Source organism: Littorina saxatilis, linkage group LG12 (genome assembly GCF_037325665.1).
Source record: "Littorina saxatilis isolate snail1 linkage group LG12, US_GU_Lsax_2.0, whole genome shotgun sequence".
Taxonomy (NCBI): domain Eukaryota; kingdom Metazoa; phylum Mollusca; class Gastropoda; order Littorinimorpha; family Littorinidae; genus Littorina; species Littorina saxatilis.
In genome coordinates this window covers 7,024,237-7,041,313 of record NC_090256.1, presented here as the reverse complement: position 1 = coordinate 7,041,313, position 17,077 = coordinate 7,024,237, and the positions used below count along the sequence as shown (strand labels likewise).

The window sequence follows — 17,077 nt, the reverse complement described above, 5'->3', positions numbered from 1 at the left end:
TCTGTCTGTCTGTCACTTTGATGGCCTAATTACACGCCTACCAGCTTCAAATACCTGTCTGTCTCTCATTGCCTCTCTTTTTGTGTGTCTCTGTCTGTCACTCCTGTCTGGCTACCTCACTCCCCCCCCCCCCCCCCCCCCCCCCCCACCCTTTCGAGTTGAAGTAACAAGTGTAACTTGAGTTTTATGAGCTTTTCAGAACCTTTTTAAGAAACGGAATCGCTTCCGTATTGCCGAATAGGATGAAGGGACACGAAACCGTCCACGAAACAAATCTCGGCCCCCCCCCCCCCCCCCCTCCCCCCTTCCAGTACATCCTTTCTGTAGCGTTACGGGCGGTCTTTTCTGTGGTAAGAATGGTAATTAATTACTGTAAATCTGTACTCTCTTTTTCAGTTCAAGCTCGCGGTGCCCTGAATCCAGTATTCCGAGCCACCCATACACAATGCTGGAAGTCGACACAGCGTGGCTGGAAGTCAACGTGCCTGTCTTGCTAACCTTCTCTTATTGGCTGTTTGAAAAAATGACGAACAAACATACTTTTGGGTCTGGATGAAGCCACAGGCAGCTTGTGGACGTCATTTTCGGGCCTACTTTCAAACTATTTGTAAAGTACCACCTGATGAACCTTAGTGTCATGTAGCTACTCGGTATTCCGACCGTGATCTTGCACCCCACAACCTCACTCACACCCCCACATTTCCCAATCACATCCAAACACTCTTGTCCTTTCTCTTGTTATCTATTCGCACAGAGGTATTCCCTTCTTCCCTCACGGGTCGTGCACACTCACGCTAACACAGAAGAGGGCTAAGACACAGACACACTAAACACTCTTATCATCCCAAACCCAACCCCTTCCTTCCAGCTTGACCACCCCCGCCACATACACACATACTCTTCCCCCATCCGCGATAAAACGGCTGCACACGTGCACAATGTTCTCAACCAAGACGAAAGGCAGGACAGGCCTAGAGCCTATGTGTGGAAGATCCCGCCCAGTAACACCAAGCACCGGCATTTACTGGAAACCGCAGAAAGGAGACATACAGGTAATGATTCCTGCATCTTGCTCACAAAATTAGTATACTACCTACACAGATTTGTCAGAGAACCGCGCAACCTTTCTTTTGGTTAAACAAACAAATAAACAAACAAATACACAAACAACCAACCAACCTACCAACCAACCAAACAAACAAACACACAAACTGCAAAGGCATCAACAAAACTAGCTGGTTCATCCAAACCCACTTGTGCAATACTTCCTTTAACTAGCCTTTAAAAAAGTGTCTACTGATATGATCCAAAATGTTGTGTTGACCTTCCGTGTTATGGACGTTTTTCATGTGATTGAAGTTTTCCGCAATGATGATTGTGGGTTTGGCTTAAAATAAATACGCTCTTTTGCGAGTAGACCATTTTGTAAATCATACTAGCAGTCAAGCCCGGCTTCGCCCGGGTGTTAGCAGAGCCCTAAAGCATTTCAGACATGTGTGTTATCCAATTACTATCAGAGTAACCTCCCTTATTTCGATTACACAGTATGGCGACCACAGACAGACAGACACACACACACACACTTACATCCATTCTTATATTCATCCAGAACTGTGCACTAAGTAAGAACCTCTTTCCACTTACACGCATACCAACAGCCTGAGTCTATGCAGATTGAGGATCTTTTTGCTGAAGTAGTGGCGCAGTTTGACACTTCTTCTTCTTCTTCTGCGTTCGTGGGCTGAAACTCCCACGTACACTCGTGTTTTTGCACGAGTGGAATTGAATTTGTACGTGTATGACCGTTTTTACCCGGCCATTTAGGCAGCCATACGCCGCTTTCGGAGGAAGCATGCTGGGTATTTTCGTGTTTCTATAACCCACCGAACTCTGACATGGATTACAGGATCTTTTTCGTGCGAACTTGGTCTTGTGCTTGCGTGTACACACGAAGGGGCATAAGCCAGAAGCAGGTCTGCACATAAGCTGACCTGGGAGATCGGAAAAATCTCCACACTTAACCCACCAGGCCTCCGCGGCCGGGATTCGAACCCTCGACCTTCCGATTAAGAGGCCGACGTCTTACCACCCCGCCACAGCGCCCGCCCGTTTGACACTGGTTCCAGTTACGGAATTCATTCAGAAAATGTCTCTTTGCACGGGAAACATCCAGTCCGCGTAGTGTTAGTATTATAATTAAATTATGGATGCACGTGTGACGCCATGTCCCAGGCAACCACCCAGACAGATCTGTGGCGGCGCATGTGATCGTTGACCTTAGAAATAAGATATTTTTAACCAGAAGCACAAACTGGCATTGTCGACCAGAAATGATCATTATCGACATCGAAACCGGAACAAACCAAATGATGTGACTTGTCCATTGCCCATATAATGTGTGAGCATGTTCGGAACGGACAATAGTTCAGTAATATGTTTGAACTGGCTACCAGGATTGTAGGAACAGGTTGGGATACCTGTGCCCTCCCACGCTGCGCGAGATTGAGCTGGTTGCTGAACCCAAAAGGCAAGGAACGTGCGGCGGAGAGAAATTTCAACTCTTGGAGCACATGCTTAAACTCTACAATAAAAGATCAGTGGCTCACAGGTAAGCAACATGACAGATCTGGTGTAATGTAAAGTGCCGGAGAATAGAAATATGATCTGTTTTTATTTTGAGCGATCCAAACGTAGCCTTCGACTCAAACATGTACGTCTTCTTATACATACTGTTCAAAAAAAGAAACGCATAGTTGCTACTTGCCAAATTTGTTTTATTTTTCGAAAAAATTAACAGAAAATCCAATATTTAGATTATTTGTTTGAAATTTGGTATGGACACAGTTGAATGCACACACAGTTCATTTGCATCTTCAAATCAATCAGTCAATCAATACGATTGGGTGCCGAGGCTGTCAACTCAGTAGGGGGTGTGACTGCCTTGAGCAGCAACAACTGCCCGGCACCTTCTGGGCATGGACTGGATCAGATGCCGGATATCTTGCTGTGGGATGGTGTCCGACTCCTCCTGAAGTGCCTGCAATAGATCGCGGTGATTTGCCGGCGCTTCTTCTCGCCTGCGCACACGTCTGTCCAATTCATCCCAGAGGTGTTCTATCGGGTTCATGTCTGGCGACATGGATGGCCAGGGAAGCACCTGGACATGGTGGTCGGTGAGGAACTGGGTGGTGAGTCGTGCTGTGTGCGGGCGAGCGTTGTCCTGCTGGAATATGGCATCCTGGTCAGCCAGAAGAGGAAGGGCGTGTGGGCGCAGAATTTCCTCCACGTATCGCTGGGCAGTTATGCGCCCTTGGACGTGCACCAGGGTGCTCCTTCCAGCGGTATTGATCGCCCCCCACACCATGACGCCTCCACCACCATGAACGGGTGCCTCATCCACACAGTTGGGCGCGTAACGTTCGTTTACACTCCGGTAGACCCTCCTCCGACCATCATGTCGCTGGAGCAGGAAGTAGGACTCGTCGCTGAACCACACGTGTCTCCAGTGATTCCGGACGGTCCAGCGAAGGTGCTGGTTGCCCCACTGCACTCGGTTCTGGCGATGGCGGCGGGTGAGGACAGCTCCTCTGAGAGGTCTGCGAGCTCTCAAACCAGCTTCATGCAGGCGGTTCCGCACGGTCTGGTCCGATAATCGGTGTGGCCCGGGGAGAGCCTGGACAGAAGATGAGGCCGACAGGAAACGATTCCGGAGGTGGCGGAGCCGTATGAAGCGGTCGTGAGCAGCAGTTGTCGCCCTTGGTCTTCCCGCTCGTGGCAAGTCAGCAACGGAGCCAGTGGCTTGAAACCTGACCCACAGTCTACTGATGGTGCTCTGGGACACGTGGAAGTGCCTGGCGATTGCACTTTGACTTTGGCCTGCTTGTAAACGACCCAATGCAATTTGGCTGTCTTCTCTGCTCAATCGGGCCATCTTTCGTCGCTGAATTGTCGTCTGATTTCTTTGTGGCGAACAATCCGCTTTTATGGGTTTTGGAAGACATGGTGAGAGCTCAATATTCCCCGAGTTTTACGAGATTACACTGAAGCATGACGAGTGGTCATGCCAAATGAGCAATTTTGACATTGTAGCCACTGATAACGCATGCGTCACGTGCAGAGCTCACTTGTGGCAATGGACGAAAGGTCGACGACCAGATAAACATTTTCTGCAGTTTGGTGGATATCCTTGTAGCCATATAACTAAATTAACCAAATATTACAAGCTATGCGTTTCTTTTTTTGAACAGTATATATATACAATACTTTTGACTGACACGCCTCTGTAGTTTGACATGAAGTGCTGAATGAGGAACATGCATTGACTTATACAATGAAGCTTCAGTGGCGTACATGTAGGAATACGGATAAATTCAGTATGATATAAAGTGCTGGAGTACATACACAAACTCTACAATTTAAGCTTCTGTGACTCATTGTTAAGAGTTGGAATGGATCTGATATGATATGCAAGGATGTTGCTACAAATTCATACCTATAGGACAAATGTCCTGAGTTCTTCAGCATCAATAGGACATTTGACCGCTTTCAGAAAGTGTAATAGGACATTATGAATTTGCGCCAAACAGCTTATAACACATTCCATGGAATTGTTCCAAAGTCATGCGCCCACACACACACGCACACACACACACACACACACACACACACACACACCCACGCGCGCGCGCCGGCTGTAGAACACACACATACTATAGTAATAAATACATCAACACAGGGTGCGTATAATGTTGTATTTGTTTAGTTTCAAAGAAACCACAAAAAAGACACCAACATGAACAACTTTAGAGCTCTTACTTTGATTACAAACTGCATGATTTGGAAAAAAGTTGAAAAACAAAATGATCGGTTTGATCTAATGCTGATCTTTTGCAGGCTTTAGTTTTTTGACTCACATGCGAAGCAAAAGTGAGTCTATGTACTCACCCGAGTCGTCCGTCCGTCCGTCCGTCCGTCCGTCCGGACGTCCGTCCGTCCGTCCGTCCGGAAAACTTTAACGTTGGATATTTCTTGGACACTATTCAGTCTATCAGTACCAAATTTGGCAAGATGGTGTATGATGACAAGGCCCCAAAAAACATACATAGCATCTTGACCTTGCTTCAAAAACAGCTATTTTTCATATTTTTCCCATTTTCTCTGAAGTTTTTGAGATTCAATACCTCACCTATATATGATATATAGGGCAAAGTAAGCCCCATCTTTTGATACCAGTTTGGTTTACCTTGCTTCAAGGTCAAGGTCACAGGAGCTCTTCAAAGTTGGATTGTATACATATTTTGAAGTGACCTTGACCCTGAACTATGGAAGATAACTGTTTCAAACTTAAAAATTATGTGGGGCACATGTTATGCTTTCATCATGAGACACATTTGGTCACATATGATCAAGGTCAAGGTCACTTTCACCCTTATGAAATGTGACCAAAATAAGGTAGTGAACCACTAAAAGTGACCATATCTCATGGTAGAAAGAGCCAATAAGCACCATTGTACTTCCTATGTCTTGAATTAACAGCTTTGTGTTGCATGACCTTGGATGACCTTGGTCAAGGTCACATGTATTTTGGTAGGAAAAATGTGTAAAGCATGTGAGTCGTATGGGCTTTGCCCTTCTTGCTAGTTTTTTTTAGCGGCATAATTCAGTGCTTCGTCTCGTATCGAAAACAAAAGCAGACGACACATTTAGTCAGTTGGAGTTGTCTCCCGTACTCCTGTAGCATGCACTGATCTAAAAATAATCCACTATTTTTAGATCAGTGCGCTGCACAGCGACGGTTATACCCAAACGGCGCATACCGCAAAAGATTCGGGAATTCCCGACAAAAGAAAAGATCCCGCACGCGGCACTGGCAACTTCAGTGTCAGCTGAACACGAGAGCGTTCGGTCTTTTAGAAGATTTGTATCTTGAAATGAAAATTAACGAATATCGCGCTGTCCGAAGGAATGGAGTACATATCGGACAATGACAACGCTCAGGCTAAAACGATAGGACATCTGACCGACATGCGGCAATGTGAATCGGACATTTGGGGATTTTCATCGTTATAATTATGTCCGATGTCCGACGCCTAACGACATAGTACGAGGGGAACATGCCCAAACTCCCGACAAAAACATCTGTGGCTCATAAGTTAAAAAAGGGTATTGTATAACTTCAGCGCTGAAAGTCCAACTATATGTGTACTCGCCGTTGGCTAGTGATTCTGAACATGTACTAGCCAGAGAGCAAACGTTTCTAGCCAAACCAACAATTTGTTTCAGCAACTTTACTCGCATTTGGCGAGTAGATAAACATTTCTACTCCCACGTTACATGAATACTCGCCACTTTCAGGCCTGAACTTGCTGAAGTTCATGCATACTCTCTTTGATTACCTTTTAGCTCTGTCTCTCTCTATCTCTCTTTATCTCTCTCCCTCTCTGTCTATTGCTCGTTCAGTTCTCTCTCTGGCTATCTCTCTATCGATCCCTCTGTCTCAGTCTCTGACTTTCTCTGTCTCTGTCTGTCTGTCGAGTCTGTCTGTCTGCATGCATGCCTGACTGCCTGTTTGGCTGTCGCTCTCTCTGTCTTTCTCTTTTTTTTTCTCTCTCTCTCTCTTCCTACCCCCACAGCACACACCCCTTCACTCCCTCTCTCTCTCTCTCTCTCTCTCTCTCTCTCTCTCTCTCTCTCTCTCTCTCTCTCTCTCTCTCTCTCTCTCTATGTTTCTCTCTCTGGCTCTCTATCTGTCTGTCTGTCTGTCTCTCTTTCTCTCTCTTTCCGTGTCCCTGTATCTCTCTCTCCGTGTCTCTCTCTCTCTGTCTATCCGCATGTCTCTCTCTCTCTCTCTCTCTCTCCCCCCCCCCCCCCCTTCGTCCTATCCCCTTCCCCACCCCCATTTACTCACCGTCCACCACTTTCCCCACAGGCCCTACTTCCGAGACCCTTACGGGCGTGACTTGCCGGGGGGTCAGGTGCAGCTGATGATCAACTGTCGCAATAAGGAGTGTCCATCCAAACACACAGGCACACGACAATTCCAGGCGATCAAGAACCCGCGTCTTCGGCAACTGCAACAATCCATGGATGAGGCCGCAGAGAGGAGGTAAGGCAGAGAGAGAAGAGGGGAGGGGGGAGGGAGGGAGGGAGTGAGAGGGGGAGGGAGGGAGAGGGGGGAGGGAGGGAGAAAGGGGAAGGAGAGAGATTGAGAGAGTGAGAGCACGAGAAAGAGAGAGAGAGAGAGAGAGAGAGAGAGAGAGAGAGAGAGAGAGAGAGAGAAAGAGAGAGAGAGAGAGAGAGGGGGGGGGGGATGGGGGTGAGAGAGAAAAGACAGACCGACAGACACACAGAGAGCGGCGATAGAGAGCTCTAGACGGAAAGCGAGAGAGAGAGAGAGAGAGAGGGGGGGGGATGGGGGTGAGAGAGAAAAGACAGACCGACAGACACACAGAGAGCGGCGATAGAGAGCTCTAGACGGAAAGCGAGAGAGAGAGAGAGAGAGAGAGAGAGAGATGTTTGATAGAATTGTCCAAAGGGATGCACGCTCTTTCCCCATGCAACATTGTGGACAGAACTGTGGTGATTAACAAGACGATTTACACGGGAATGTTAAATTGCATAATTGTATTTAAAGGCCTCGTCGACTGACCATTTTGAATCCCGATGTCACCAGAGAAGAGCAGCGCAAAGCAGACACCGCGACCTGGGGCAGGATGGCGGAGGACAGCTTCTTTGCTGAGTTCACGGAACCGCCTAAGACACGCCCACAGGAGACCAGTCCTCACCTCTACAAGCCCAAGTCCGTCAAGCTCAAGAGCGAATGGACCACGAACATGGAAGCGGTCAGTTGAGGGGTGTTTTTTGTGTCTGATCTCATAATTATTAACATTAGAAAACAGAGTGATAATACACTGAATTAAGAGACTGTGCTTAGTGTATATGGTGGAAGCGGGTTGACAATTCATTGTGATTATTGTGTGGAATTGTATAGCAGAAACGGGGTGTTGCTGTGTGACGGTTGAGGAGAGTGGATGTTTAATTGTTTGTAGCAGAAACAGGTTGATACATTTGTGACGGCGTCTTGGAGTAAATTAATGTTTACAGCAGAAATAGGTTAATAATTTGGTAACAACTGTAGAGAGTGAATATTTATGGCGGAAACGGGCTGATAACGGGTTAGAATACGGCGTATGAGAGTGTATGCTTTTTGCAGAAACGGGTTGATAAATGTGTGACAACAAACTTGTATGGATGGGTATGCCTGCTGTAGAATCGGGTTGAGCATTGACATCAGCGTAGTAGTAGTATTCTTTTTAAATTATTTTTGTGTGTGCGTGGATCTCAGTTGCATGCAGGCTGCAGTTCAACCCTTTCTTTTTTGCTTTTTTACATTTAGTCAAGTTTTGACTAAATGTGTTAACATAGAGGGTGAGTCGAGATGAGGGTCGTGGTGTATGTGTGTGTGTGTGTGTGTGTGTGTGTGTGTGTGTGTGTGTGTGTGTGTGTAGAGCGATTCAGAGTAAACTACTGGACCGATCTTTATGAACTTTTACATGAAAGTTCCTGGGTATGGTATCCCCAGATATTATTTTTTCATTTTTGAGTCACTTGAGAAAAAGTGACTATGTAATCGGTCAGTGTTAGTCTGTCCGGCCGGCCGGCCGTCCGTAGACACCACCTTAACGTTGGACTTTTCTCGGAAACTATCAAAGCGATCGGGCTCATATTTTGTTTAGTCGTGACCTCCAATGACCTCTACACTTTAACGATGGTTTCGTTGACCTTTGACCTTTTTCAAGGTCACAGGTCAGCGTCAAAGGAAAAATTAGACATTTTATATCTTTGACAAAGTTCATCGGATGTGATTGAAACTTTGTAGGATTATTCTTTACATCAAAGTATTTACATCTGTAGCCTTTTACGAACGTTATCAGAAAAACAAGGGAGATAACTAGCCTTTTCTGTTCGGCAACACACAACTTAACGTTGGGCTTTTCTCGGAAACTATAAAAGTGACCGGGCTCAAATTTTATGTGAACGTGACTCATTGTGTTGTGAATAGCAATTTCTTCCTGTCCATCTGATGCCTCATATAATATTCAGAACTGCGAAAGTGACTCGATCGAGCGTTTGCTCTTCTTGTTTGGATAAATGTCTTTGATGACGTCATATCCGGCTTTTTGTAAAAGTTGAGGCGGCACTGTCACACCCTCATTTTTCAATCAAATTGATTGAAATTTTGGCCAAGCAATCTTTGACAAAGGCCGGACTTTGGTATTGCATTTCAGCTTGGAGGCTTAAAAATTAATTAATGACTTTGGTCATTAAAAATCTGAAAATTGTAATTATTTTTTTTATATATATATATAAAACAATCCAAAATTACGTTCATCTTATTCTTCATAATTTCCTGATTCGAAAAAAACATATACATATGTTATATTCGGATTAAAAACAAGCTCTGAAAATTAAAAATATAAAAACTATGATTAAAATAAAATTTCCGAAATCGATTTAGAAACAATGTCATCTTATTCCTTGTCGGTACCAGATTCCAAAAACATAACGATATGATATGTTTGGATTAAAACCACGCTCAGAAAGTTAAAACGAAGAGAGGTACAGAAAAGCGTGCTATGCAGCACAGCGCAACCACTACCGCGCTAAACAGGCTCGTCAATTTCACTGCCTTTTGCACGAACGGCGGACTACGCAGGGTACGGTCATTGTGACAAAATGCAGTGCGTTCAGTTTCATTCTGTGAGTTCCACAGCTTGACTAAATGTAGTAATTTCGCCTTACGCGACTTGTTTGTTGTTGTTTTGTTACATTTAGTCAAGTTTTGACTAAATGTTTTAACGTAGAGGGGGGAATCGAGACGAGGGTCGTGGTGTATGTGTGTGTGTGTGTGTGTGTGTGTGTGTGTGTGTGTGTGTGTGTGTGTGTGTGTGTGTGTGTGTGTAGAGCGATTCAGAAAAAAAACTAGTGTGTGTGTGTGTGTAGAGCGATTCCGAAAAAAACTACTGGACCGATCTTCATGAAACTTGACATGAGAGATCCTGAGTATTGTATCCAGACGTTTTTTTTCTCATTTTTTTTATAAATGTCTTATGACGTCATATCCGGCTTTTCGTGAAAGTTGAGGCGGCACTGTCACGCTCTCATTTTTCAACCAAATTGGTTGAAAGTTTGGTCAAGTAATCTTCGACGAAGCCCGGACTTTGGTATTGCATTTCAGCTTGGCGGCTTAAAAATTAATTAATGAGTTTGCTCATTAAAGTTGTCATTAAAATCGATTTTTCGCAAACAGATTTAAAATTGATTGCATCGTATTCTTCATCACATTCTGAATCTAAAAATATAATTATACATATGTCATGTTTACTCTTAAAATGTGATCACAATTAACGAAAAGAGATTAATTAGTCTTACGATTAAAATTTTAAGAAATCGATAAGAAAAAATGATTTCATCTTATTCTTTATTATTTCCTGAATCCAAAAACATATAGATACTAGAATGAATACCCGCTTCGCCGGGTAGCCGGCTTCGCCGGGAAGAAGTACTTAGAGCCGTACGCCGGCTTCGCCGGGTCCGAACAATGGACCCGCCAAGCTTAGGTCCCTCCCAGATTCGTGGAATGGGAACAGCACGAAAATGATTCAGTGGCCATAATGCCATTCCTGACCATGTCGAGTCCCATCCTTGTCGACGAATGTAACCGTGTTAATCACCTTTGGAGGCGAACTCCACTCAAACAGGACTGAGCAAGTTATGGCTTCTCAAAGGAAGGCCCGTACATGAAATTACACAAAAGCCGCCAGACCACATCACAAACAGAACTGAACAATGCACAGGTGTTGCTTACATAGAGACACACACACTCACACACACACAGACAAAAACACAGAGAAGCCGTATCTATAGAGAGATAGATGACAGTGTATTTTTCGCGTGGCTATAAATTGATTCGACCTTTGCACTTTTACAGTGAGGATAATTTACGGGTCCAATTTACGTTCTGTACACTGCGTTGACCTTCTAAAAATAGAAACAGTAACAGAACGCCGGGAATATCCGAAGACGCTCCACTCACACAAAAGTGCACCAAACGAAGGAAGGGAGGTAAACGCTGAAAACCTGGAGAAGATGAGAAGATAAGGAAGAGTTACTTATAATGGTGAAATGAACACAAAACCCAAAATTAGTTCAGCGCTGCGCGCTGAGAGCACGTGTTGAAATATCTGATCGATGATATTGTGTCCGGGGTGTAGCTGAATACGGTGTCCAAATTTGAAAAAGATCCACCGAGAAGTTTGGCGTTGTGATGTGGTGTAGCGGCTATGGTGTGTCGGTATGGGGGCCCGGGTAGCTGAGATGGAACCAAAATAGCTGAGGTGGAACCAAAATCGGTTCCGCGCTGCGCGCTGAGAGCACGTGTTGAAATATCTCATCGATGAGGTTGTTACCGGGGTCTCTCTGAATAAGCCCACCAAATTTGAAGCAGATCCATCGAGAACCTTGGCCGCGCATCGCGCACAGACAGATACACAGACAGACACACAGACACTAGTCGTATATATATATAGAAGATAGGTTGTATTCAAAACAAGCTCCGAAAGTTAACAAGAATACTCTGGCGTGTCAATTTCACTGCGTTTTGCACGTGGGAGGTGAGCGATTTCCTTCTCGCGGGGATTGACGAAGCTGTACTGTCTTGGTGAAAAAATACAGTGCGTTCAGTTTCATCCCGTGAGTTCGACAGCTTGACTAAATGTAGTAATTTCACCTTACGCGACTTGTTTGTTTGTTGTTGTTGTTGTTGTTGGCGGGGAGCATCCTTCTTCATTGATTTTTTTTTTAAATTTTAGAAGTAGTAGTATTATGGTTGATTAGTTGCGCGACGACGTAAGAGTATTTACGTTTATAGTATTACGGAAATGGGTTGATAATTTGGTGACGGCGTAAGAGCTAGTGTGGATGTTTAGAGTAGAAACGGGTTGATTAATTGCGCGATGGAGTAAGAGTGCGTATGTTTAAAGTAGAAGCGGGTTGTTTGTGTGTGTATGTGTGTGTGTGTGTGTGTGTGTGTGTGTGTGTGTGTGTGTGTGTGTGTGTGTTGTTTGTGTGTGTATGTGTGCGTGTGTGTTGTGTTATGTGTTGTGTTGATTGTGTGTGTGTGTTTTGTGTGTGTGTGTGTGTGTGTTTGTGTGTGTAGGGGTTTTGCAAGTGTGTATGAGTGTGGATGCAAGTGTGTTTGCGGGCGCGTGTCCTTACGCCCGCGGGTCATTGGGAGTGTTTATTCGCACTTAGTTCGATACCTACCAATGTCCTCTGTGTCTCTCGCCACAGTCCCTGGCGGCATCGCGGAAGAAATCCATGGAGGCAATTATCCAGCGCCGCATTGAGGAACACAATTGTCACGGAGGTCAAATTCGCATGAATAAGTAAGTGACATGGACTTTGGAATGTATCTGCGCACATCTGCAAACCAGGAACCCCATAGTTTTACATGGACACCAACATTAAAATGTGTGAATACGCACTTGAAAGGGACCTCGCTTCCTGAAGTGTCCAGGCACCATTGTGCAGTTAGATTTCTAAACATTTATACAAACCAGTTCGGAAGAGAGCCGCAAATGACAAATATATTACTAAACTGTTTATTCACCACTGCATACATTTTTACAGGAAGCTGTACACTTTGCTTGTTTGCTGTACTTTGATTAAACAAAAAAGCATCACAAATAGAAGCAGTTGTAAACGAAGTGATCTACATGCTTTCCAGCTAGACCAAGCACCGTAGATGTGCACGACCCAAATCGTCGATTGGTACATTTCTTTCCCGTTCAGTAAAGACTAAGAGCATCCTTTACCATGGGGCAACCTTTTTTACTTGTTCAAAAATAAAGTGTTATTTAGTATAAATATAATTTAAACACTTGTTTTACTGTGCCTGTGGCTGGTGGGTACCACCAGTCACAACCCCTCGGTCTGCATGCTTTTTATGGTGCATTTTTGTCTTAAATTGTGAGCTGATGTCAGGAATGTTTGACTGACCAGCAGTGGGCCGCTCACTTGGCTTTTTACCTGCGCCCGCGTCGCAGCAGCGCTCTTCACTAGACCCAAATCGTCGATTGGTACATTTCTTTCCCGTTCTGTAAAGACTAAGAGCATCCTTTACCATGGGGCAACCTTTTTTACTTGTTCAAAAATAAAAACCATGTTTCACATTCTAGGGTTGTTTTCAATGGTTCAATCACAAAAATAAACTGTTTTTGCAATTAAAATGAAATTTAGATTTTTGTTCTCATGAATTTTGTTTGAAAACAAGATTTGAGCCCATGTGTGAAGAATTCTCAAAAAATGTGGTTGTCGCCTCTATAAACATGGAAAATCATGATACAAATTATAGAAAAGAGCCTTCTCGTCAAAAGCGCCACATTTGTGAACAGTTTCTTGTTATAGATTTCTGAAAAAAGCAACGAAAAGGAGTAACCTATCAGTCCTTCGTTCAGTTTCTCCCATAGTCTCGTTTGGATTTCTGACTACCCGACGACGAAGATATCAATGCACCATCAGTTTTCATTCTGATAATCATCGGTCCACGCTCTCGCACAGTGTCTCTCTGACAGGATGGATCATTACTACGCGGAGTAAGGGAGCTAAAATCCGAAATCTATCAAAACAAGAATACAGAGTTATCTCCCATAGGTTTTTCGCTAAGGCCTAAAAAAAAAAAATAGGTGTGGTTACGGTAACCCGACCTACCCTATTTTTAGGGGCCGATCCTATAACTTTTTATTACATTTGTCAAAAAAAAAAAAAAAAAAAAACAAAACCGAGTGCAAAAAACGCAATGAAAGCGAAAGCGCCCGTGTCGCACACTTATTTCCCTGTCAAGTACCGTACTTTCCGGGTCATAAGGCGCGACTTTTTTCCTCGAGTTCGACCCCTGCGTCTTGTATAACGAAGCGCCTAATCCGTGTATGAAATACGAAAAAAATCAAACAGACCGCTTGAGTACCAGTCAAACAACTTGTGATAATGCATGTTTCAGCTACTAGGTACTGCCCTGCCTTTGATCTGGCCGCACACACAGATTTCCACTCTGTTAAACTCGGTCACTGACCGGTCACTGACCCCGATGCAGGAAGTGTTTCCTCTCTCAGATATGACAGGGGAACCACCTCTCATGGCAAAAACTGGGTCATTGACCCCTGGGAAGAAGGTCGTGTCTTTTAACAAGGCCACCCAGCTATCACAATGCCTTTGGTCACTGACCGGTCACTGACCCCGATGCAGGAAGTGTTTCCTCTCTCAGATATGACAGGGGAACCACCTCTCATGGCAAAAACTGGGTCATTTTGGTGCGCCCTATTGGCCCCCTGCGTCCAATGGGTGACTGGATTACAATTTATTTTTTTTAAAGAAGGGGGTGCGTCTTAGATAACAAAGCGCCTTGTCACCCGGAAAGTACGGTAGGTTTAATTTGTACACATTAGAAAAAAAAGTAAAAAAAAAAAAGTGATTGCCTACCTACCCTATTTTTTTGGCTATGTTACCGTAACCACACCTATTTTTTTTATGCCTAATGTTTCTAAAAAAAAAAGACGAAAATGATTGCAGAATGGCCGATTCTTCCATCTCTCGACGAAAAGATTCTCCACTGAGAGACTCAACCATTTCACCAAGCTGTTCATTTGTTCACCCAACTTTGCCAACAACCGTATAATTATGGCTGGACTCGGTCTTTTCATTTACAAAGGACACATCTACTTTTAACCGGTGTCCGCTCCGTAGCCATTTTGTTATGATCACGTGACAAAGTTGATTATCACGTAACACTTTTGCCATATTTAGAGTTGTTTGCACAGTAAATACATCCCCGAAAGATAGCTCGCTTGAAACTGTCTTACATAACAATTCCTTTGTAATTCAAAAATTATATAACACCATGAAAAATCATTATTGACGATCGCGAATCTGCTTATATCAATAACACATTACGAAAAGCTCTAAATATGCACACACAAATCGATTTCTTCTCCAGAGGAAGAAAACAAAGGCATCCTGTCAGGGATAAATGAGACCCGAAAGGAAGGAACTAATTTTACCTGAGTTCAGGATGCATCAGTTTTATGACTCGACTGTCGATACTGATCGTTTTTGCGCATAGCCTAGCAGTCACAACGGCACACTTTGATCCCGGATTTTCGACAAAAATTTCTTGCAATGAGAGTGATTTCCCTTTAGCTTGCCCAGTGCTACATCCTTTCATGTGGACACAAAAGCAAAAAGACGGACGGAAGACTCGAACGAAAAGACAGACAGACAATATACACAGAAGACTTACTGTTACTTACACATTAAACTTTGCAATTTCGTTATCATTTAACATAAGTCCAGTCCTCAAGAGGCGAAAAGTTTTGGCCTGCAGGACATAATTATTCTATTTTTCTCTCCAATTTTTGTCGCGTTAAAAAAAGGTCGAATGTTACATAATCAACATGACAACGTTCGTGTGTGTGTGTGTGTGTGTGTGTGTGTGTGTGTGTGTGTGTGTGTGTGTGTGTGTCGGTGTGCAGGTCGCTGAAGGATGCCGAACGGTTCGGAAAGCTCGTGACAGACTTGAGGGCGAGGGATGAGAAAAGTGCCAAAGCGATAGCCAAACACAAAAAACAATTCATCTAGCCATTTGAAATCAGATGTTGATTTTGTACAGTGTGTGTGTGTGTGTGTGTGTGTGTGTGTGTGTGTGTGTGTGTGTGTGTGTGTGTGTGTGTGTGTGTCCTTGGACTGTGAAGTTCTGTAAACCGTGGCACGATATCAGTTTGATTATCGTATGCACACATTCTGTAATCATGAAAACACGCACATAGCTATATATTTTGTGTGTGTGTATATATATATATATATATATACAAAGTGGCATAGACACAATAACAAAAACAAATACGTTGGTACACACTTCTTCTTCTTCAGCGTTCGACGATGGCTGGTGTCTAGATTCTTTGGCCCGTGATGTTGACGAAGTGGGCTGTATTGGTTCACACAAACACACACACACGCACACACACATTCTGTAATAAGGAAAACGTACACATAGCTGCATGAATTAATAGAGGCGTAGACACAGAGATAAATACAAATATCCACATACGATGGTAAACACACACACACACATAAAGAGGAAGCACATGAATGAAACAAGTAGCGATCTTTATTTCACAGTGACAATATAAACATAATTTGAAAGGGTTACAAGTGTACATGAATGGAATCATTATTCCGCTTCATTCTTTACCCGCGAATCAGTAATTACAGAATCATCACAATCAGGATTCCAAGGCGAACACATACACACACGCACACACATATACACACACGTTAAGCATACTATCAAACGCACACACACATTTACCCATATTTTTTTTTTTTTAATTTCTCATCACATATGTTTTTATTGTTTACGGTGTTGACACGCAACAACATTGCACGGTTTCCAGGGAAAACTTTGTGTATGAATTCTAATTCATTAGAGTTTGTGATGATATGTGTCACTTTGAAATAAAATAAAATAAAACAAAAGGTAACAACATAAGTGTTTAACTTCAGAACTAAGACGAAGGGGCATCGATGATAACGACTTACAAGAAGCTAACGCAATCAAGATCAAAATCTGTGCACATTTTGAAATAAGATATAGTATCCGTCATTTAACATGGGTTTTAATTTTTTAAATTCCAGAAAAAAATGTCCTCCACGCAATCCAACTGGCTTTGATTGGCTTTGATACTTGTTGACACACTAGAGAAATCAAGGAGAGTATAAGCAGTGCCAGAGATTTGGGCCGTTCGTAGGCTAAAAACAAAGACAAATAAATTAAAATAACGTTAAGGTTATCTAGGGTGTTTTGGTAGCTAGAGCTTTGAAATTGTGCACACTTCCAGGGTTTGATGATATCCCGACACGATCCCAGTAAATGAGTATGATTGACCCGCGTCCAATGTTGGGGTCACAACGGGTTCACGTGCGGTTTATAAAAACGTAACATTGAGAATGTTTTGAATGTTGT

At 43.6% G+C, this 17,077-nt stretch overlaps 1 protein-coding gene across 1 annotated transcript; it reads left to right on the top strand.

Moving 5' to 3' along the window:
* Positions 1 to 396: 396 nt before the first annotated feature.
* LOC138981151 (uncharacterized) lies at positions 397 to 15,703 on the top strand (the record flags this gene model as incomplete). The annotated part of the gene is given in 6 exon segments (XM_070353988.1): positions 397 to 1,052; positions 2,454 to 2,608; positions 6,929 to 7,105; positions 7,673 to 7,841; positions 12,352 to 12,446; positions 15,588 to 15,703. Coding segments are annotated over 6 exon segments (816 nt in total). The 3' UTR covers positions 15,694 to 15,703.
* Between the last annotated feature and the right edge of the window lie 1,374 nt (positions 15,704 to 17,077).